The 18,273-nt window shown below is 50.7% G+C and overlaps 1 protein-coding gene across 8 annotated transcripts in view; it reads right to left on the bottom strand.

Annotated features, from left to right (window-relative positions):
• The window catches only part of Znf618 (zinc finger protein 618), a 158,347-nt gene that overhangs the window by 43,634 nt on the left and 96,440 nt on the right, over window positions 1-18,273 (bottom strand). For 5 of the 8 annotated variants that reach the window (XM_060381174.1, XM_060381175.1, XM_060381178.1 and 2 more), the window contains exons 3-6: window positions 12,326-12,585; window positions 5,634-5,729; window positions 2,828-2,905; window positions 2,254-2,292 (exon numbers count right to left, since the gene is read on the bottom strand). In XM_060381174.1, the coding sequence (XP_060237157.1) occupies window positions 2,254-2,292; window positions 2,828-2,905; window positions 5,634-5,729; window positions 12,326-12,585 (473 nt within the window). The remainder of the gene's footprint in view (window positions 1-2,253; window positions 2,293-2,827; window positions 2,906-5,633; window positions 5,730-12,325; window positions 12,586-18,273) is intronic. The other 3 variants (XM_060381177.1, XM_060381180.1, XM_021650013.2) reach the window with 1 other exon arrangement.

Genomic DNA, 18,273 nt, shown 5'->3' with positions numbered 1-18,273 from the left:
ATGCCACCATGAACCTGTTAGAGGAGGCAGATTCCTGGATGAGACACGTAAGCCCAAACCAGACTCTGCCATTGACAAAAGTATGAGTGACTTTGGATACATTCCCTAATGCCTCTGTGGCATGGGAATAACAGCAGCTCCTTGTAATGAAAGGAACCAGATCCAGCTGTAGGGCATTTTCTTAATTAGTGATTGATGGCAGAGGACCCAGCCCACTGAGAGTGGCATTGAGCTGGTGGTTCTGGTTTCTGTAAGAAAGCAGGCTGAGCAAGCCATGGGGAGCAGGCCAGTGAGCAGTACCCCTCTATGGTCTTTGTGGCAGCTCCTGCCTCAGGTTTCTGTCTGTTTTGAGTTCCTGTCCTGGCTTGATGGTCAGTAATGTAGAAATGTTGGCCAAATAAGCCTCTTTTCTCCCCAGGTTGCTTTTGGTCATAGTGTTTCATCCCAGCAATAGTAACCCTAAATCAGACAGAACACAATGGCCACCGCCTGCCTAATAGGGTAAATGTCACCTGGCAGGATTTCTCAAATAGGTCTTAGGAGATGAACTGGGAACTAGAGAAGTTTATGGCAGGGGACTAGCCTCTGCTGCTGAGAAGCCACACTACTTCTGCTTCCTGGGACTCGGGGTCTTCATGTGCAGCAGGCTGGGGTTGATATTCTCCACTGGAGCCTTTCAGTTCCAGTGCCCTACAGCCAGTGCCAAGGCCAGCTCAGAAGCTCACTAGACACAAAGCACTGCTGCTACTGACCTAGGTTGGGACCGAGAAGATGGCACTCCGGCCATGAGAAAAAGTGGCTCATACAGAAGGAAAGGAAAAATGAGGAAAGGTCTAAAAATACTCCTACCACAGCACCAACACCAGTGAGCCCATACAGTGGAGAGCAAACACAGCACACAGTCCACTGACAGGCTTCCAGGGAGGCCAGGGACCCAGAATAGCCAAGGAAGGAAGGATAAACAAAGGTCTTTAAATGTGTGGTTGGCCACAGGCAGACCACAGGGGCCAGAAAAGAAGGGTGGAGCTACTGAAGCAGCCAGGGACGGGACGGAGCAGGGAGAGACAGCTGCCATGCCTCGAGCCATAATCTGTCAGGTATCTAGCCAAGCTAAACACAGAGGAGCCATATCAGCTTTGCTTACCTCTCCAGAGTGGGTGACTCAAGAACAATGTTCTCAGGGCTTTGCCTCAGCTAGGGCTTCAGCTCAAGCTAGCTTATACCCTAACCTACTTTGTTTTAGGTAACATTTATTACCCTTAAGCATTTTATAATGGTGTAACAAACACAATGAACAGGGTGACATATTGGTTCCCTGGGCCAGGTCTGCCACTGCCTTTACTGTAGGAATCTAGCCTCATGTCTTCTTGAAGTTTCCACTAGAGTGAGCGGCTAAGGATGGAGATGCCATACCCCTGAGGTACAACCTTCTCACCGTTCAGTCCTCTACAGAAAACACTTCTTGGCCCACAAAGAACCAAGTGTTTAGGTCTTAAGCAAGCAGCCTGATCACTTTCCACCCACAGAAAGCGCTGTGGAACTGGACCCTTGGCTGAAGAAAAGGAAGGTGGCATACCTCTCAGGGTGCCCAGCCTTCTGACTTCCATTAGCACTCCCGTCCCCCAAAGCCTGTGCTTTCTGACAGACTCAGCAGATGAGCCCCTCTGCACCGGGCTTCACTGTGCACACACGGCGGGCACCTAGACCGCATCCACCCTCACTCCTGCATGCAGTCCACGACGGACAGCATTTGCTCAGCCACCGCTAACGCTGGGCATCTGGGTAGAGCAGGACCTGTGAGCATCCATCACAGGGGCCCAGCATCTGGAACCCTAGGACACAGCAGCAAGGAGCAACTGTGCCCAAGGCTAAGGGTCCTCTGAGAGAACTGTACTTCAGCACAGACTATAGAACCCAAGGCCCATAAGCCAGGGTCCAGGAAGGTTCCTCCTGGAGATGTTCATGGTGGCTTGGGACACCCAGAGCAAAGAGGTCACCTATGCTCATGTGGGCACAGCTCAAGGTTTCCCAAACTTGGACAGAGAACCCTTTTCTGAGATACTCCTCTTCGGAATGTGCATGCTAAGGAACTCACTTTGAGGAGGCCTGGTCTGATTTCATGAGGCCCCTCTGGTCCCAAAGCCTGGGCTCCAGCAATGTGTTTCTCAAAGGCTGTCCTGGGGAGGAAGGAACAGCTACTTTCCATGCCCACTGCTTGATCCCCACCAGCCCAGGAGGTGGAAAAGTACTCACTGCTCTGGGAGGCTCCCTCCCCTGAGGTGGCTTCGGTATCTGTGAGAGAAAAAGAAGAGAGAGAGGAAGGAGGTAGCCAACTGGCAAGGATGATGACAGGGACAGGGCTGTGCCAAGGAAGAGACTGAGTGGAGCAGCTGAGAGGAGTCCCAAAGGGCTGTGCAGCCATGGATGCTATGAAGGACAAAGGCCTATTTCTGCCCTGAGGCTCAACACCAGAAGGGCCGGCCTCCTGGCTCAGGAGGAGCAAGTGGCAGTCCGTTTCTCCCCTGAACTTCAAAATGGGAAAGAGCTGATGGCCCCTCTCTTGCGTTGTCAAGAAGAACATGAGATGTTATAAGCTCATGGCCTCTTGGGGGAGGGGCAGGTGATAACAGCAAGGCTGAGCATCCCTAAAGTCCTCAAGGCCCAAACCAGGGGCCTGACATCTGCCCTCCCCCACCCCATCATTCTTCCCACATCTAAAAGGCTTCTCACTTCTACCATGGCCACCCCTCCTATGGCTGAAGTAGGATAAACTCTCAGGGCCTCTGGGGTTAGCAGGCAGAGCGCAGGACAGCTGGGTGCCACTCACCTCGGTGAGCCCGCACGTGGGTCTGGAAGCAGTTGTAGTACTTGTACTTCTTGCCGCAGATCCCGCACTCATAGGACCCTGGAAGACAGCAGGGGAAAGGGCCCATCAGCCACCTTGCCCATCAGGCCCAGGACCTACAGGCGTCACTGGGCAGGGATGCTGCCTTGGTAGACAAAAGGGCACCGAGGACCAGCAGAGACAGCAGAGTGGGGTCCATGAAGTCTGGGCTTTGCATCCACCTGCAACCATGTCTGTAGGATAAAGCGGACAGCCATGACTACGACCTGCACTTACACACTGACGAAAAAGAAGGAGAGGAACCCAGCGTTTTCTGCGATGAGCCACAGCATCATAACCATGTCACTCCTTAATTTCAGGATGACCTGCTTCCAGCATGGGCCGGAGGCAAAGACCACAGGCTTCAAGTCAGGCCACAGGGGTTCCAGCCCCCATTCCACACCTGCCAGTGGCCTGACCCTAGTAACTTCTCCAGACACCACAGGCTCTGGTCTGCTCACCTCCCTCCAGACGGCTCTTCACTCTAGCAATTGTCCAGTCCCACTATAGAAAAGCTCAAAAGAACAGCAGTCCACACCTGCTAAGGTACCATGGTGTTCTCAGACACAGAGAACAGCCCCTCAGCATGTGTATGCATGCACACACGCATGGCCGCGCACGCGCACACACACACACACACACACACACAAAACTGACTTTTGCCCTTGGAACCTTTTCCCAGGTGCAGAGAATTAAAACATCTGACCTTCAAGGGGACCCAAAAATGACCTACCATATAGGGCCTGGGACAAGGTCCAAGGCAAAAAGGCTGAGCCCAGCCAACAGGACCTAACCCAGCAGGGAGCCTGCCCATCTCCATTGGGCAGAGCCCTCCTGCAGGTTTGAGGCTACCTGGCCCCAGCTCCCACCTTCTACAACAGAAAGGCCAGGAAGCATGTGCAAGTCTTGGTCCCAGGATGGTCATACACGAGCTGCGGGGTCTGGGACCTAGGCACGCACTGTTTCAGGGAACATCTGCCACCCACCAGGCAAGGTGGGGAATATCACTTCCTTAGTGCGGGCCCAGAGCAGGTGCTCGGCTTTGCCATTCACAAAAGAAGAAACTTTGCCTAAGTTTCTTCTCTGGAGAAAGCAAGGGGCCAACGAGAAGACTAAGTCAGGAGGACCACATCCTTACAGGCACACGGGGAGGGAGAGTTAGCGCTGTCACTTTTGTTCTGTGCCCAGAAGCAGAGACTTCTGTTGGGCAGCTTTGAAGAGTCTGTATGCTGATCCTGCTCCTGTACCTGAACTCACTCTAACTGTCTGAGTCTTGAATTCCTCACCGGGTGACAGGACGGTGGCTCCTGCCTCTCACAGAGATAGCAAGGCACGGACAGAGCATGTGAGCCACTGGCACGGAGGAAGTACTAGGGGCCAGTGGCTAGTGCCTGTGTTACTTGGAGTCACTCCAGGGCCACTGCCATCCTCATGCCACACAGCACTCAGCACGTTGTCTTTTAGGGGTTTGTGCATACATCGCTCTGCCACACTGGGGAAGACACAAACCAGCAGTGGCTAGAGCATGTATATCTCCGCTTTCGGCCCTGTGGCTGGGGTATTCCATGGTGGCTTGCTATTATACTCATCAATCACTAAGTGATAACTTCCTGACTTTCTTCTCAGCACCTCCGCCCACTCTAACAGTTTCTGCCAGTTTCTTTCCGCCAACCAAAGATTTATTGAACATTTGCAGTGGCCAGGCATCGAGGCTCAGCAGTGAGAGAGAGGTGACCCCTGCCCTCCATCTAATGAGGGGCAGACGGGGCAGCGGGCCTGGGGATAACTTGGTGATAGTGTTGTGACAGCCGGAATAGGACCTGGAGGCTCGAGGTAGGGCCCTGGCCCAGTTGTAGTAAGGAGTGAAGTCTATAGAGTCAGCCCTGTTTATAATGCATGAGGCGATTCATCTAAGGCAATCCATGTCCTCTACTTATGGAGAGCTGAAGGTGTGAGCTGCCTTGTCTGAGGCCTCTGACTACCTCCCTACCCCCGACATAGTGAGGATGAACACCATATGCTGGCAAAAGGGATTCCCAAATTCACCCTCCAATCACCCTTGGTCCCTGTGTGTGGAAGGTATTAAATGGGCAGAGAAATGGGAAGCTCACCAGAATAGAGGCCTCACTGAGCAGTAAGCGCAACAAAACTGGGTGCAACTCTTAGCTCACAGACAACAAATCAGGAAAGCCCCCAGGAAGTTCCAGGATTCCTCTCTGGGGAACAATCCCCTGAAGGTGAGGAGTGGTGTCACCGGGATTCCTCAGGATAAGGCCTGGTATTCAGCAGGCACTCAATAAGTAGCTGTGGTGACCACCAGCACTTCAAAAATGCTTTCTTCGGAACTAAATTTCCACACTCACAGGAGGAGGAGGGTCATGGCCGACAGTGACAGATGAAATGAACGCATGGCCCTGTGCTGGTGAGACACAGGCACCGAGATGCTACTGGTGTGAGGTCCTGCAGGGGAGGATGGAGGTCCCAAACAGAGGTTGCTATGGGACCCGCCCTTTTCCATGGCTGTATGTTATCCATAGGAAGTCTTGCTGAAATCATCCTGAGAGTCTAGACCAGCAGAGGTCCAGATGCCTGTCATCCCTAAGGGAAGACTTAAATCTGCTCACAAGGGCTACCTGGGTACAGGTAAGGGCCTGAGATACTAGCAGAGTATACAGCTGGCATCCATGGCCAGCTGTGCCCACCCTCCATGCTGACCCAGATCAGGCCATGTCCCTCAGCCATCACCTACCAGATTCATATCTCAAAGCTTGGTCAAAACTCCAGGTCCCTGAATACCGACTGCGAACAGATCCGCCGTGGGGGCTGCCTTCCGGAGCTTTTCCATCTGAATTACGTAAGAAATCAGAAAGAGCCCTTAACGTTGGAGAATGCCTTATGATTTAGCTTTAGGGCCAAGGCCAGATGGAGAAGGGGATGGCCAGGCACACGGGCTATCAGGGCCTCAGTCTCCCTAGTTCACACAGTAGGACTAGGTAGGGTCATGTGGCAACCTCCTTACTTGCTAACTTATGCTGGTAGCTGCGTGAGGTGGCACATGCCTATAATCCCCGAGCTCAGGAGGCTGAGGTGGAAAGATGGCAGGTCCAAGGTTAGCCTGCTACATTACACAGTGAGTTTTAGGCCAGACTGAGCTACAGAGTCTCAAAGCTAATAAATGGGGCTGGAGAGCCAACTCAGCTGGAATAGCACCAGCCTTGCAAGCAGGAAGAGCTGAATTTGATCCCCAGAAACCGTGTAAAAACATTGGTCATGTGGTGCACACTTACAGTCCTAATGCTGTCCACGGGACAGGACAGGTGAGGACAGATCGATCCCTGCTGCTGGCTGCCCAGCCAGAATATCATACTTGGTGAGTTCTGGGCCAACAAGAGATCCTGCTTGAATCCAAAGGGGGAGGCTGGTACGTGAGGATGATCCCTGAGTACCTGAGGTTGTACTGTGGCCTCTACACAGACACACACACACATACACATACACACACACACACACACACACACACACACACACAATCTAACAGAGCTGTAAATGAAGAGACATTAAAGACATTGTCTAAAGATGGACCATCATGTGGTTTTTGGCATATGTCTTGGAAGAAGTTCAAAGACTCAAGTGACACCATGAAGCAATCCCAGGGTCTCCAGCTCCCTGCTCACACGCTCCAGCCCTCCAAGCATTTTCCCTACAAACACCGAAAATCAGCATGAAACGAAGGCCAAGTCCTGTCTCATTCTAGTAGTAAAAATATTAATTCACAGATGCATGAGCCAACTGAGAAAGAAATAAAGCCGTATCTGTTTCATCGAGAAGTGTGTTTTTGATTATTTTTTTTTAATTTTTACACTTACTATTTATCTAAATTTGTTCTTGACAAACCGCATGCTAATCAGAACTCAATCTGGGGGAAAAATTAAAAGGTTTTAAAATGTAGAGCTTTATGACCCAGGAAATTTCCATTTCAATTTATGTACCTCTTGTTGTGGCGGAGGACTGTGAAGCAGTGATCAATAAAACACTTCCAAGCACAAAAGTGTATTACATTAGGGTAAAACCCTGTGGGCGAGGTAGACTAGAAACAGGAGTTCAGGGAGAAAAAAAGGAAGACATAAAATTTCTGTCTGCTGAAGATGAGCTTGTTTGCATGTTTTTTAAAGTGATGGTGGCAGACCCTAAATAGCAGTGGCATTGCGATTATTTCCTAAACGCCACCTTTAAAAAACAATACATTCTAGGAATTACAACCTTTACTGCTGGTGAAAAATGAAAGACATTATTTTAGTAGGCTTAAACTAAGGGTGTTTAATGCAGTGGCCTATGGGGTTCCTCTTGTCACTGCAGTCATCCGGGAAGTTTCAATCCATCAGCTGAGCTGATGTCAGAACCCAGCTTGTGTTTTAGTCCACCTTTCAAGATATTGTGACACCTATTGCTTCCTTCTTGCCCTAACATTCCTGCAGACTGAGCATTCCAGACACAGTGGGGTAGACCCCAGGTCTCCCACCGTATAGCCAAGATCCCTTTCCAAAGGGGATCCTCTAGCCAGACCCCAGCCAGTTTACCCCAGATGGAATGTCAACAGCAGAGCAGCCAGGACTCCTCCTTCCCTCGTGCCTAAAGCAAAAAACCTAAGTGTTGGTTCTGGCAGGCTCAGGCACCAAACCCTGCCAACAGTCTATTGAAATAGGAAACCCAGTATCAGCTGGCACTATCAAGTAGGACCTGGCACCGTTGTCTCCCGGATTTGTCAAGGACTGAAGCCCACATAGCTGCGTCTGAGGAGCTATAGAACTCATCACTCCATCCAGAGCCACAGCCCTGTGGCTTCCTACTGACTGGGGCTCCCTGTTCCTCCTCTACTCCCCCTCCCAGGATGGTTTTGAGTGTGCAATGCACCTATTCACTGCCCAGGACACCTTCTTGCAGAATCTGTTTCCATCTGACCCTGGATTCCCCTCTTGTAGCTTGGCTGGCTGCCATCCCTCCTCTCTGTTTGCCCACCTCCAGGACCTGAAACTCATTGCCTCACAGGTTATGTTTGGTTATAGACAATTCCTGTCAGGAACGATGTCCTGGTGGCCACTTCACACAAGTTGTGCCTCCAGGAATGGGTATGTTTAGTGCCCCCAAAATGCATAGATGGGTATCTAGCCTCCATCACTCATTCCCTGTTCCCTACAGGCTCTGTTGCTTCTCCAGGAAACACAGTTCTTGGCTTGCCCATGTGCCCCTCCCTACACTGCATTAACACCTGGAAATGACCTGATGGGTTTAGTACTCACAAGAAGCAGAGTCCAGTGGGGGAATGACTGTTTTCTCACTCTCTCTCCATTAACATGGGACACCCCTTGCTCGATGGTACATTTTTGAAAACCAGGATAAGCGGCTGCCAGCTTCATCTCCTGGGACCAGAAAATGTTCCACAATGACGTCCTGAATGTGGTAAGCCCAGCTGGCCTTCCTTATCTCCATCTAGCACAATGATAGCAAACAGGTTCCCACTTCCAATGTTCTGATTCCAGTTGATTGGCAGTGTGCTGTGTTGACGATTCTGAGGAACGCTGCTAGAACAGCGTGAGGGGTCAGTTAGCGACGCCTACCACAAACCTGGAATCGGGAGTGCCAACAGTGGTGCCTCCGTGTGTGTGTCTGCACACATCGCTCTTCATAAAGGAGCTAAAACCTCGTGTGTTCCAGCCCCACCCCAGGCTGTAGAGCAGAGCTGTGCCTACAGCTTGTCAGATGGGCAAGGCATCTGATAACTCATCCATTCACTTCTGGCTTTGTCTAACAACACTGTATCAGTATCACCTCTGTTCTTGCTAAAAAAATGAACCTTGGGTCTGATCCATAAGTCCCACTCCAGCTGTAACTGTACTGACATGCTAAGAGCAAGACATGGCCTTCTCAGCACCGGTCCTCTCCAGACAGCAGCCAACCTTCTAGCAGCACCTACAGCAGGGCTCTCCCGGCCAATGTCATCCATGTGGCTACGACCCTGCTTCCGCCAAGGCAGATGCCTTGGATAATGTTTGTGCCACTGGAAAAACTATGATGGCTTAGGTCCACTTGGGGAGGCTCCCATTGCCCAGAGCTGTGTGACTGAACAGGGGCATTATTCTATTCAGTAACAGAGCCCAGAGTGTGCCGGATGAGCAAAGCGCATGCTCACAGCAAAGTGTCTCAGGAACATGAACTCAGCACACTCAGATCCCATGGCAGAAAGGCACACAGACCAGAACTTCCTGCCGCCCTTCACTTATGCTCAAAAGCAGGGGTAAGGCAGATGCTATCAGGAGGTGGGCTCTTTGAAGCAGGAGTAATAAGCCACCAGTGTGCTGTGTGGCTGAGAATTCTCCTCCTTTCCATAAGATCTGCCTCCCTATAAAATGATGGGATCAGGGCAAGTGATAGCATGCATAGCCCCACTGTCCACATCTATGCCCAGCGCAGATACCAACAGTCAACTAGTCATTCTTCAAGACTCTCAACACTGAACTCCCTAAGTTTGTTTCTCTTCCACACACAGTCCCTGGGTTCTTTCCATGGCTTCCTTGGTTATTGACAAGGTCAAGACAGCTTCCTCTGAGCCTGACCCTCTGCATAAACCACACAACAAGGAGGACCTGCCCTGGGACAGGAGAGGAGCCACATGGTCCTATGTGGCAGAGCTTTCCAAAGGGTAGTTTTCCTTGGGGTAACCTTTAAGGTGGCTACAGCCTCCTCCACTGGGGCTAAGGGCAGGTTATTGGGAAATTACCCAAGATACTCAAGACTTGGGTTCTAAGAGACCAACCTAGAAGGCAACAGGAACTCACCTGATGCTACCTTTCTTTCTCATCCCCACCCCCAGTTCACGTCACACTGGCTTATTTCTTAGACTAGGGAGAAGAGCAGGTACTGAAGAGGTTCTTCACATTGCCAACACTCAGACTGTACCACCGCAAGCTTGGTGGTACCACCGCATGCCCGTCACTGGGCATGGCACCAGGCACTTAGCACATCTCCTACTGTGTCTTCACAAGACACACGAAAGTGTATGGTGAGCACTGTGGCACACAGAGGCCTCACACTATGAGTCAGAGACCCTAGATGTGCTCTCCATCACCAGCACCGCAGAGACGAGCTCCTCGATCGACACCGTTCTGTCCCCTACCATTTCGATTCCCACATCCATAAGGTGGCCAGGGTGGGTCCTCATTTAACAAACGAGGACATGAAGGGACAGTGAGACCTGGCTGTTGAGCAGCAGCTGAGTGGGAAATGAGCACCTCTGGCTGGCAGGAAGCCTGAGGGCCCAGGGCCACCACTATATAGGCCACTGGCTCAGGGAAGGCCCTCCATATTTCTCTGACCTGCCTGCTAGAGGCCTTCCTGACCAGATGTGCACTCAGCTAGCTACCCTTCCTGGACAGCTGGCTGCTGGGCTTAAAGAGTGTTGACATACCTTCACCAGTAAGAATATGGGCATGCCCTCTTCTCCATTCATAGATCACGGAGGAAGCTTGGGCCTTGGCTTTGTGGGGTGAATGTTGAGGGACAGAGGTCAAGCAAGGCTCCCCACCAAACATCTTCCCATGTTCAACTGTCTTTCATGCTGCCTGTGGGATGTGGCTACTTCCTAGCCCCCTCAGATGAGGTGGGGCCATGTGAATAGTTTGGTCTGACAGCTGTAGATGGAAGCTATGCCTCTTCCTTTTGGCTCTAGCAGTCAGGGGCCTGGTTGAGTCTGTCTAGGGCTTGCTTTCCTGTGCCATCTGGCCATCTGTGAAAATGGCTATGTTGTGCTAGAGTCTAGAGACCAGTAGAGCCTATTGAGTGAGCCACACTGGATAATGTCAAGAAAAAAAACAACACATTTTTATGGTTCTGAGTTACCAAGACCTACTACTTTTGAGACCTTTTATTACTGCAGTGTCACCTAGACACATCCTGCCAGTCATAGTACCACAGGCAATATAGCTTCCCACAAGCCAGCACATAGCTAGCACTGCAGCATAGGAGTGGGGCAGAAATCAGGAGGGTCCCAGGGATCCAGCCTCTAGGGGATCCCAAACTCAGCAGCGAACAGGCACAAGATGCATATCTCAAAGCTAGATCAAAATTCAGGTCCCTGAATACCGACTCCAAACAGATCCACCACGGGGCTGCCTGCCAGAGCTTTTCCATCTGAATTACATACGAAATCAGAAAGATTTCTTACATTGTTAAGAAATCCTTAAGAATGGAAAATGTATTTGCTATGGCTTCCTTGCAGCCAGCTGAATAGGGTATGTCAGTCAGAGAGACACAAAAGTATGGCTGTTGTGGGATGTTGTGATGACCCAGGTTGGCCACTGAGTAAGAGCTTGGAAGGGAGCAGGAGGCTGAGGCCAGCAGCTAAGGAGAAGAGGCATCAGGGCTTGAAGGTGAACCTTGGAAACAAAGGGCATCTTCCCATGAGGCTCTGTGGGCCACAAAGACAGATGGGCTTATGAGTCAGCAGGGGTAGGCCAGACTCAGACCATAAAGGGTAGATGACCATTCAGAAAGGAACAGCATGCCCAGGAACACTCTGGGCAAGGTAACTGTCAAGGAAGATGAGGATGGACTTGTGGGGCCAGACTAGGGAGGACCTCTGGGGCAAAGCTGTGTTCAAAGCTGTGGCTTATGGAACAACGCTGAGCCACCAATATGTTTTATTTGGAAGATTTCACAAGCCAATGTGAGAGCCAGTGTTGAAAGCCAAAGGAAACCACACCAAGATGTTCACATATTGGGCACAGGTCTGTGCAGACAGCTGGCAGCGCCAAGCCACTTGAAGTACCTGAGGTGGCTCTCAAGGCTGCCAAGCCTTGTGCTGTAGGGCGGCTGGGCACAGCCCCTACCTCCTGCAGGCTCCCCCGACAAATGCTGTCAGTCTATCAGGCCCTTGTGGCCATCTGAGTCCTTGAAGCTGGCACTAGTGGGGAGTCCCCTGGAAGGCTCAAGGGGGGAATCCCTGCCTCAGAGCAGGTACAGGAAGGCACATACCTGTCACTGATCAAAAGTTGGCCAGGACCTACACTTGGAACTTCCCCAAATGTCCCCAACAGGGACATGTCAGGGACAAGGCACATATGACATGCATTTGAGATACCAAGCAAGCAGTAAGGACTTGTGCTCGTTCCCCAATGGGAGCTTGGGGACCTCAAGGCGTGACGGATTCACTGGGAGAGCAGACATTCCAAATATCTGACTTCAACAAGAGCTTGAGAGAAGCAAAGGGTCTTGTCACACCAGGCAGAAAGTGAACCCTCCAGGCTAGAACTCACCAGGAAAGGCAACTCTCAGGAGCAATCCTTTCTCCCTGGGGCAGACCAGGCCACAGAAGGTTCTCACTCAGACACGCCAGCCTTTCCGGCCCCACACTTGCACCCTGGTCCCAGTCCTCACTCAGGTACTCACCCAGGGTCTGCTGGTTGCGGACACCCCCGATCACCACGCAGATCTCGGCAGGCATGTCACCAGTCCCGTCCTTGCCGACTGCCTTCTTCTCCTCCTTGGCCTCACCCTGCCAGATGACCTCCTGTATGTAGTCGTCTGGTAGTTCTGTTTTCACCTTCACCTCCGTCATGGTCCCCTGCTCAGCACTCAGAGAAGCCTCAGCCAGCACTGGCTCCGGGCCCTCCACCTTGGTGCTCTTTTGACTGCGCTTCAAGCGCTCCCTGGGAAAGAAGAAAGGCGGTTCAGAGGGAACCCAGAACTGGATGCTGGCATCAGCCCATAGGACCATTTACACTTACAGCAAGTCTGTGTATTAACTAAAAGGGGTGTTCCCTGGTCTTTCACACAGCCCCATTTTACATCTGGGTAAGTGAAGGTCTAAATAATAGCCAGCTGACCTACCATCTGTTTGTACTTTTCACAACTGGAGTTACAAGTGACCTCAAAGGACACCTCTGGCTACCGGGAATGAATTCCTGTCCAACTTTAAGCTGGAGACCTCGAAGGATGCTGGGTCTAGTTGAGGCCACCAGGACCAGCAGGAGACTCTGCAGTTCTAACAAACCTTGGGCCAAACTGTAGTCTGCTAACAGCACTCTGAGCAGCGTGATCGGAGCGTGCCAAGGATCTCACGCTGCTCCTGTTCCTTGGCACCAGGGCCACATTCACATCCAAATTCTTCTCTACTCCCACGTTAGATGGGAGATCTCAGTCCCAAGAGGCTCTTGTGGTGAGGGTGTCCTAGAGCCAATGGTTTAGCACAGGACTGCTCTCCAAATGGTCAACAACATCCTCAAGGAACTGAGGTTGGGTGGAACTGGGCAGGAAGCTGAGAGTATTCTGTACTTGGGAACAGAGCCATGACTTGCCCAGGTCATCAAAGCAGGCACAGGAGAACACATACAGCCAGGGCTCCGGCACCCACACCCATGTCACTCCTTCAGCATGATTCCGCACGGCTCCCACATCCTTTCAGTAGGTGAACTATCCTCATGACTTCTGTTTGGAAGGTGAGGAAGACAAGGCAGACACAAAGGATAAAAATCAAATCTCATTCCAGGTCCACAGATATTGCTTGTCTATGCCTGGCCCTTTGAGAAGCCTAGACTCAAGGCATGTTCAGGTCTGGCCACATGACAAGCAAAGTGGAGCCCTGTGAAGGCATGGAGAGGGAGGCAGGGCCTGGGACTTGGTCCTGGATCCACCCGGTCCCCCTGTGTAGACCTGTATATGCCATGTTCTCTGGGTCTTGACAGCTCCAATAGTTGAGGAGCAATTGTTTGACTGTATGAGCTGACCCCCCAGCTTCAGCGGCTCCCAGAGGGGGAAGGGGCTGATGCTGAGCAAAGAGAGAATCCTGGAGGGCATGCTTGCAAGGGAGGCACTGAGAAAGGCTACTGGGGAGGTACTCTGAACCTAAGTGTTCCCACCCACTTCCAAATCCACATGTTCATATCCAAACTGCAAACGTGGCTGCTTCTGGGGCTGGAATGATCAGGAGGTGATTAGGGTTAAATGAGATCACTATGGAGGAGAATTCATGATGAGATTAGTGACTTATAAGAGACATTCTTGGACCAGCCAGTAAAGGCATTTGTCACCAAGCCTGATGACCTGAGTTTCATGCCTGTCACCACAAAGTGGAAAGAGAGAATTGACTCCCACAGGTTGCTCTCTGACCTCTGCACACTTTATAACATGCCCTGGCTCCAAGATAAATAAATAAATGTACAAAAGTCATTCTCTCCAATGGAGGCCACCGTGGTTGTCTGCAAGCTTGGTAGTGGGCCCTCCTCCGAGCCACCTGACCTCTGAGTCGGCCTCAACTCTCCAGCTTGGTTAAACACTATGCCTGGTGTTCCATTAACCACCCAGGCAGCCTGCTACCTCCATCCAAGGAAAACAACACAGGGACGGCTGCTCTTCTGAAATGTGAAGCTTAGACCCAGCACCTCACCTGGCAGTCGGGGTCTCCTCATCTGCAAAGCACATCTGACAGGGCTGTCGCATGAGATTTAATTAGTGAACACACACTTGGCCCATTAATAATGACTTGTTATTACATCATTATGAAGCCATCTGCCAGGAGACTTCACCAGAGCTGAGCTCATGCTGGCTCCTAAACTTCCACAAGTGCAAACTGAGTAAACCTCTTTTCTTTATAAACTACTCAGCCTTGAGCATTTTCTCACATCAACAGAAGACAGACTGATAGAGAGAGGACAGAAGATTCGAGGGAAGACTGTTACATAGCACAGATGCACACAGCCTACACAATGCCTTCAACCCGTGGGTCTCCAAGCCCTAGCTCCACCACTGCTGGGAGAAAGAAGAAAGAACCAGAGCTACCCAGGAGCCAGAAATGAACACACTGATTGATAAAAATGGCCATGAATCACATTTTCAGATATGAAGGGAGCTATGAAAGGCCTGGCTGAATCCCGCTCGCTCAGGTTTGAAAGCTCAGAAACAGGGTAGGAAGGAACATCACTCTCTCCTCCCCAGCTTGCTTCATCATGTTCTCAACTTCAGCCCCACTGCCCGCCCTGAGCAGACTCCATGCCCCTTCTTGATCACAAGGTCCTTCTTGGTTCCAGGCCATCCCATGGGGGAAAGAGGCACCGTGGGTCAGACAGACACTGTAACCCTAACCTGCTTGCCCATATACCCTGCAATGTTGGTCGAAAAACCCTCCCTGAGCCTTCGTTTCCATGTGTGTGTTGTGAGGGTCCTTGCTGGGGATAGGAGGGGTGGGAACATCTATAAGGAATCTGGGGGGGCTGACCTGAAGCAGATATCCTCACAAATTCCAAGTAGTTATCATTATGATTAAGACAGTGGTTCATGATGTCACTCTGGCCGCCTTGAAGCCTTCCCAGCATAATGGAGCCATATTCCCTCTGCAGAAGTCATGTGTTCCTCCCACAAGTGACTCCCCCATCTATCTAGCATGCCTATGCATCCTCTTTGGCACACTTTTCCCCTTTCTGACTTCATTGGCCAGCCTCTCAGTCATCACCTTGTTCTATTTTCCTCACAGCCCTGGCTACTATCTGAAAATGTCTTGTCCATTAATGCCTCCCCAAATCATCCACTCCCCAAGAGCAGCCTGTGTACCCCGTATCTCTAGCATACAGGAGATGCTCCATAAATGCCATACTTGCTTAATGATCAAGAGAAGACTTGCCTCCTGGTGAATGGGCACAGGATTTTTGTCAGCTGTGAATGACAAGGGTCCACTGGGACAGTAGATGGATCCATGCTTAAGGTAGCCATACCCATCTGCAATAAGCCTTGGTGGAAATATACCATAGGGAGACTCAGAGCATGGAGACAGCTCAGGACTTGAGGCCACATCTCCTGAGTCCTGGGACCTCCAGCCAAGTCACCAGGGTTCTGAAGTGAGAAAGAGCGATAGACTTCCTCCCAGGGGCAGGTAGACTCATACCTGCAGGAGGTACCTCCTCATGCTCCCCCCCCCACTTCTGCCACATTCTAAACAAGTAAGAGCTCGCTCTGCAAATCCAGCTGCAGCTGTGTGAGTAGCCTGACCCCTGACTCGGCCTCCAGAAGATGGGGACCACGAGGACCACTTTCTCACCACAGGTGTGCACGACGGCACGGCATAGAGCCACCAGCTCCCCTTCTGTAAATGGTCATGGTGCCAAGGACACAGGCAGCTTCCATCTCTTCTCTGACTCCTGCACTGAGATTTACAAGCCCAGACCCCTCTCTTCCTCAGCTGCTCCGCATTTAATTAGGTGTCCTAATAACAACGGCATCACACAAGTACTTAGATCACTTTGAATTAGTGGTGCAGCTCCTTCCAACTTCTTAAAATTTTTTTTCATATATCATTTTTTAAAATAGAGCTCATTATTTTAATTATATCCATTTAAATGTACAGTGGAGCCCTTGAATATTCTCAGCACGAATCATTAGGTATATTAGTGGAAAAGCACTCGGAATCTATCTACATGCTGACACTCCATAATCTATTCTATTTGTGTCACTGTAAAATAGATTTATATATAGATAACTACAAAATAGTTGCTCAAGATATGCTGTGAATTTTATATTTAAACCGAATCACACTTCAACATAAAATCCAAAGACGGGCACTAAAAGGGTATTTCTCAGTAAGTACCTGCTACCCTGGTCTCTGGTTACTGCGTGTGTGGACTGCTGGAGAGAGGCCAGACCAAACGGGTCCCTCGCCCAAGCAGGTGTCAAAACTTCCTTGCCATCTCTTGGTTAATGGTTCCTCAAGCATGTTCCTCGAAGGCTTAGGAGGTCTTCTGCAAAGGCTCCCAGGCAGCAGGAGGCTGGGATGGCAAGGATGGTCCTGAGTAGGCCAGGGCCTAGGACTCCATTTCTTCCATTTCCAGGAATAGAAACAGCTTTGCTTTATTGCCTGATATATAGATATTTGTGCTTCTTCCTTGTCGTGGGACAACTGGAGGTTCCCAAAAGGTGTATATATCTGCATCCTAACCACAAAAGCTATGAACATGTTTTTTTCTTCAATGTGTATGTATGGATGCATGTTCACACATACGTGTGTGTGTGTTGGGGGGGCAGTTACAAGCCAAGATGCTGCCACTGGATCTTCCTTGATCACTACCACTTTATTGATGTAGGGTCTCTCCCTGAAGCCAGAGCTCATGGAGCCGTCAGTGGTCTGGCTAGCCAGCTTGCTCTGAGGAGTCCCTTTCCCCACCCCTCCAGCGTGTGTTGGGTTTACAGGCATGCCCCCACTCCTACCTGGCTTTTGTGTAAGAACCCTGGTCCTCATGCTGCATGGCAAGTGCTTTATCCGTTAAGCCATCTCCCCTGCCCTGGATGTGAGCTTACTTGGGAAAAAATGTTCACAGATGTAAGGATGTTGGAAGTGAACTCATCCTATACACATTAGCAAGTGTTGCTGAGAGCTCAGATATCTGAGGCAAAGAGGTCCCAGAGAAATGAAGAAAGCTTATTTGGCATCTGGGTAGATGCGGCCATAAATCAAGGACCAATGACAGCTGCCAGTAGCAGGGGGAAGCATTCCTAGAGTAGAGTAAGTATTAACCTTCTGGCCCACTGAGTTCTAAATGCTAGCTCAAGATTTTGAAGGAATAAACTTCTTCTGTTATAAGCCACACAATCTGAGGTACAACAATCCCTCCCTACCTGTGAGACTTGTATTCAAGATTCTCTGTGTATGCTTGAATCTTGGGCTGTGTTGGCATTTTTTTCTTTGTGCCCCACAGCTCTACCACCCTGCACCAAAGGCACCCTGTCCTTCCACTGTGCCTGTATTCAAGTCCCCTTTGCATATGACTTCTGTGCCTTGGAAACATTAAGTGACACTGGGGTTACTCAAACACAAGCTGAGACAGCTGAGATGGAAACCAAGGTAGCCACTAGTGAGAAGGGGTGGGTGGCACGCAGTGTGGATACACGGACTGGCATCCTGGGCGTACCAAGACTGCATGGGATTTCACAGCACAATGGAGAATGTAACTCGCTGAAAAACCTACAAGCTATGTATTTCTGGAATTTGTTTCTTATTTTGGGGCATGGCTATGAAACCAGAGAATGAGCAAGGGAGGGGCTGTGAGGGAAACTACTGTACCTTGCTGGACAGGCCACAAGAAACAAACACACTGTAGAGGTGATTCGGAGGCAACGGCTCCAAGAGCAGAGTCTGTGACCACCACCCTCCCTCTAACCCAGCTCTCACTCATCTTCTTCCTGGCTCACTGTTCTAGGCATGTGGCCATGATCCTGCACCAAAACATTCTGCCAGAGACCCCAGAAACACTCCTCCTCCTCTGAGTCTTAGCCCCCACTCCACCTGAGTTTCCAAGTCCTGCTGCCAGATGGGGAGCCCAAAGCCCAGAAGACAGCCAGGCTCCAGCACAAGG

The sequence above is a fragment of the Meriones unguiculatus genome, chromosome 3, assembly GCF_030254825.1.
Source record: "Meriones unguiculatus strain TT.TT164.6M chromosome 3, Bangor_MerUng_6.1, whole genome shotgun sequence".
Taxonomy (NCBI): Eukaryota; Metazoa; Chordata; class Mammalia; order Rodentia; family Muridae; genus Meriones; species Meriones unguiculatus.
Note: the sequence above shows the minus strand (reverse complement) of the source record. Positions and strands in the feature narration are given on the sequence as shown.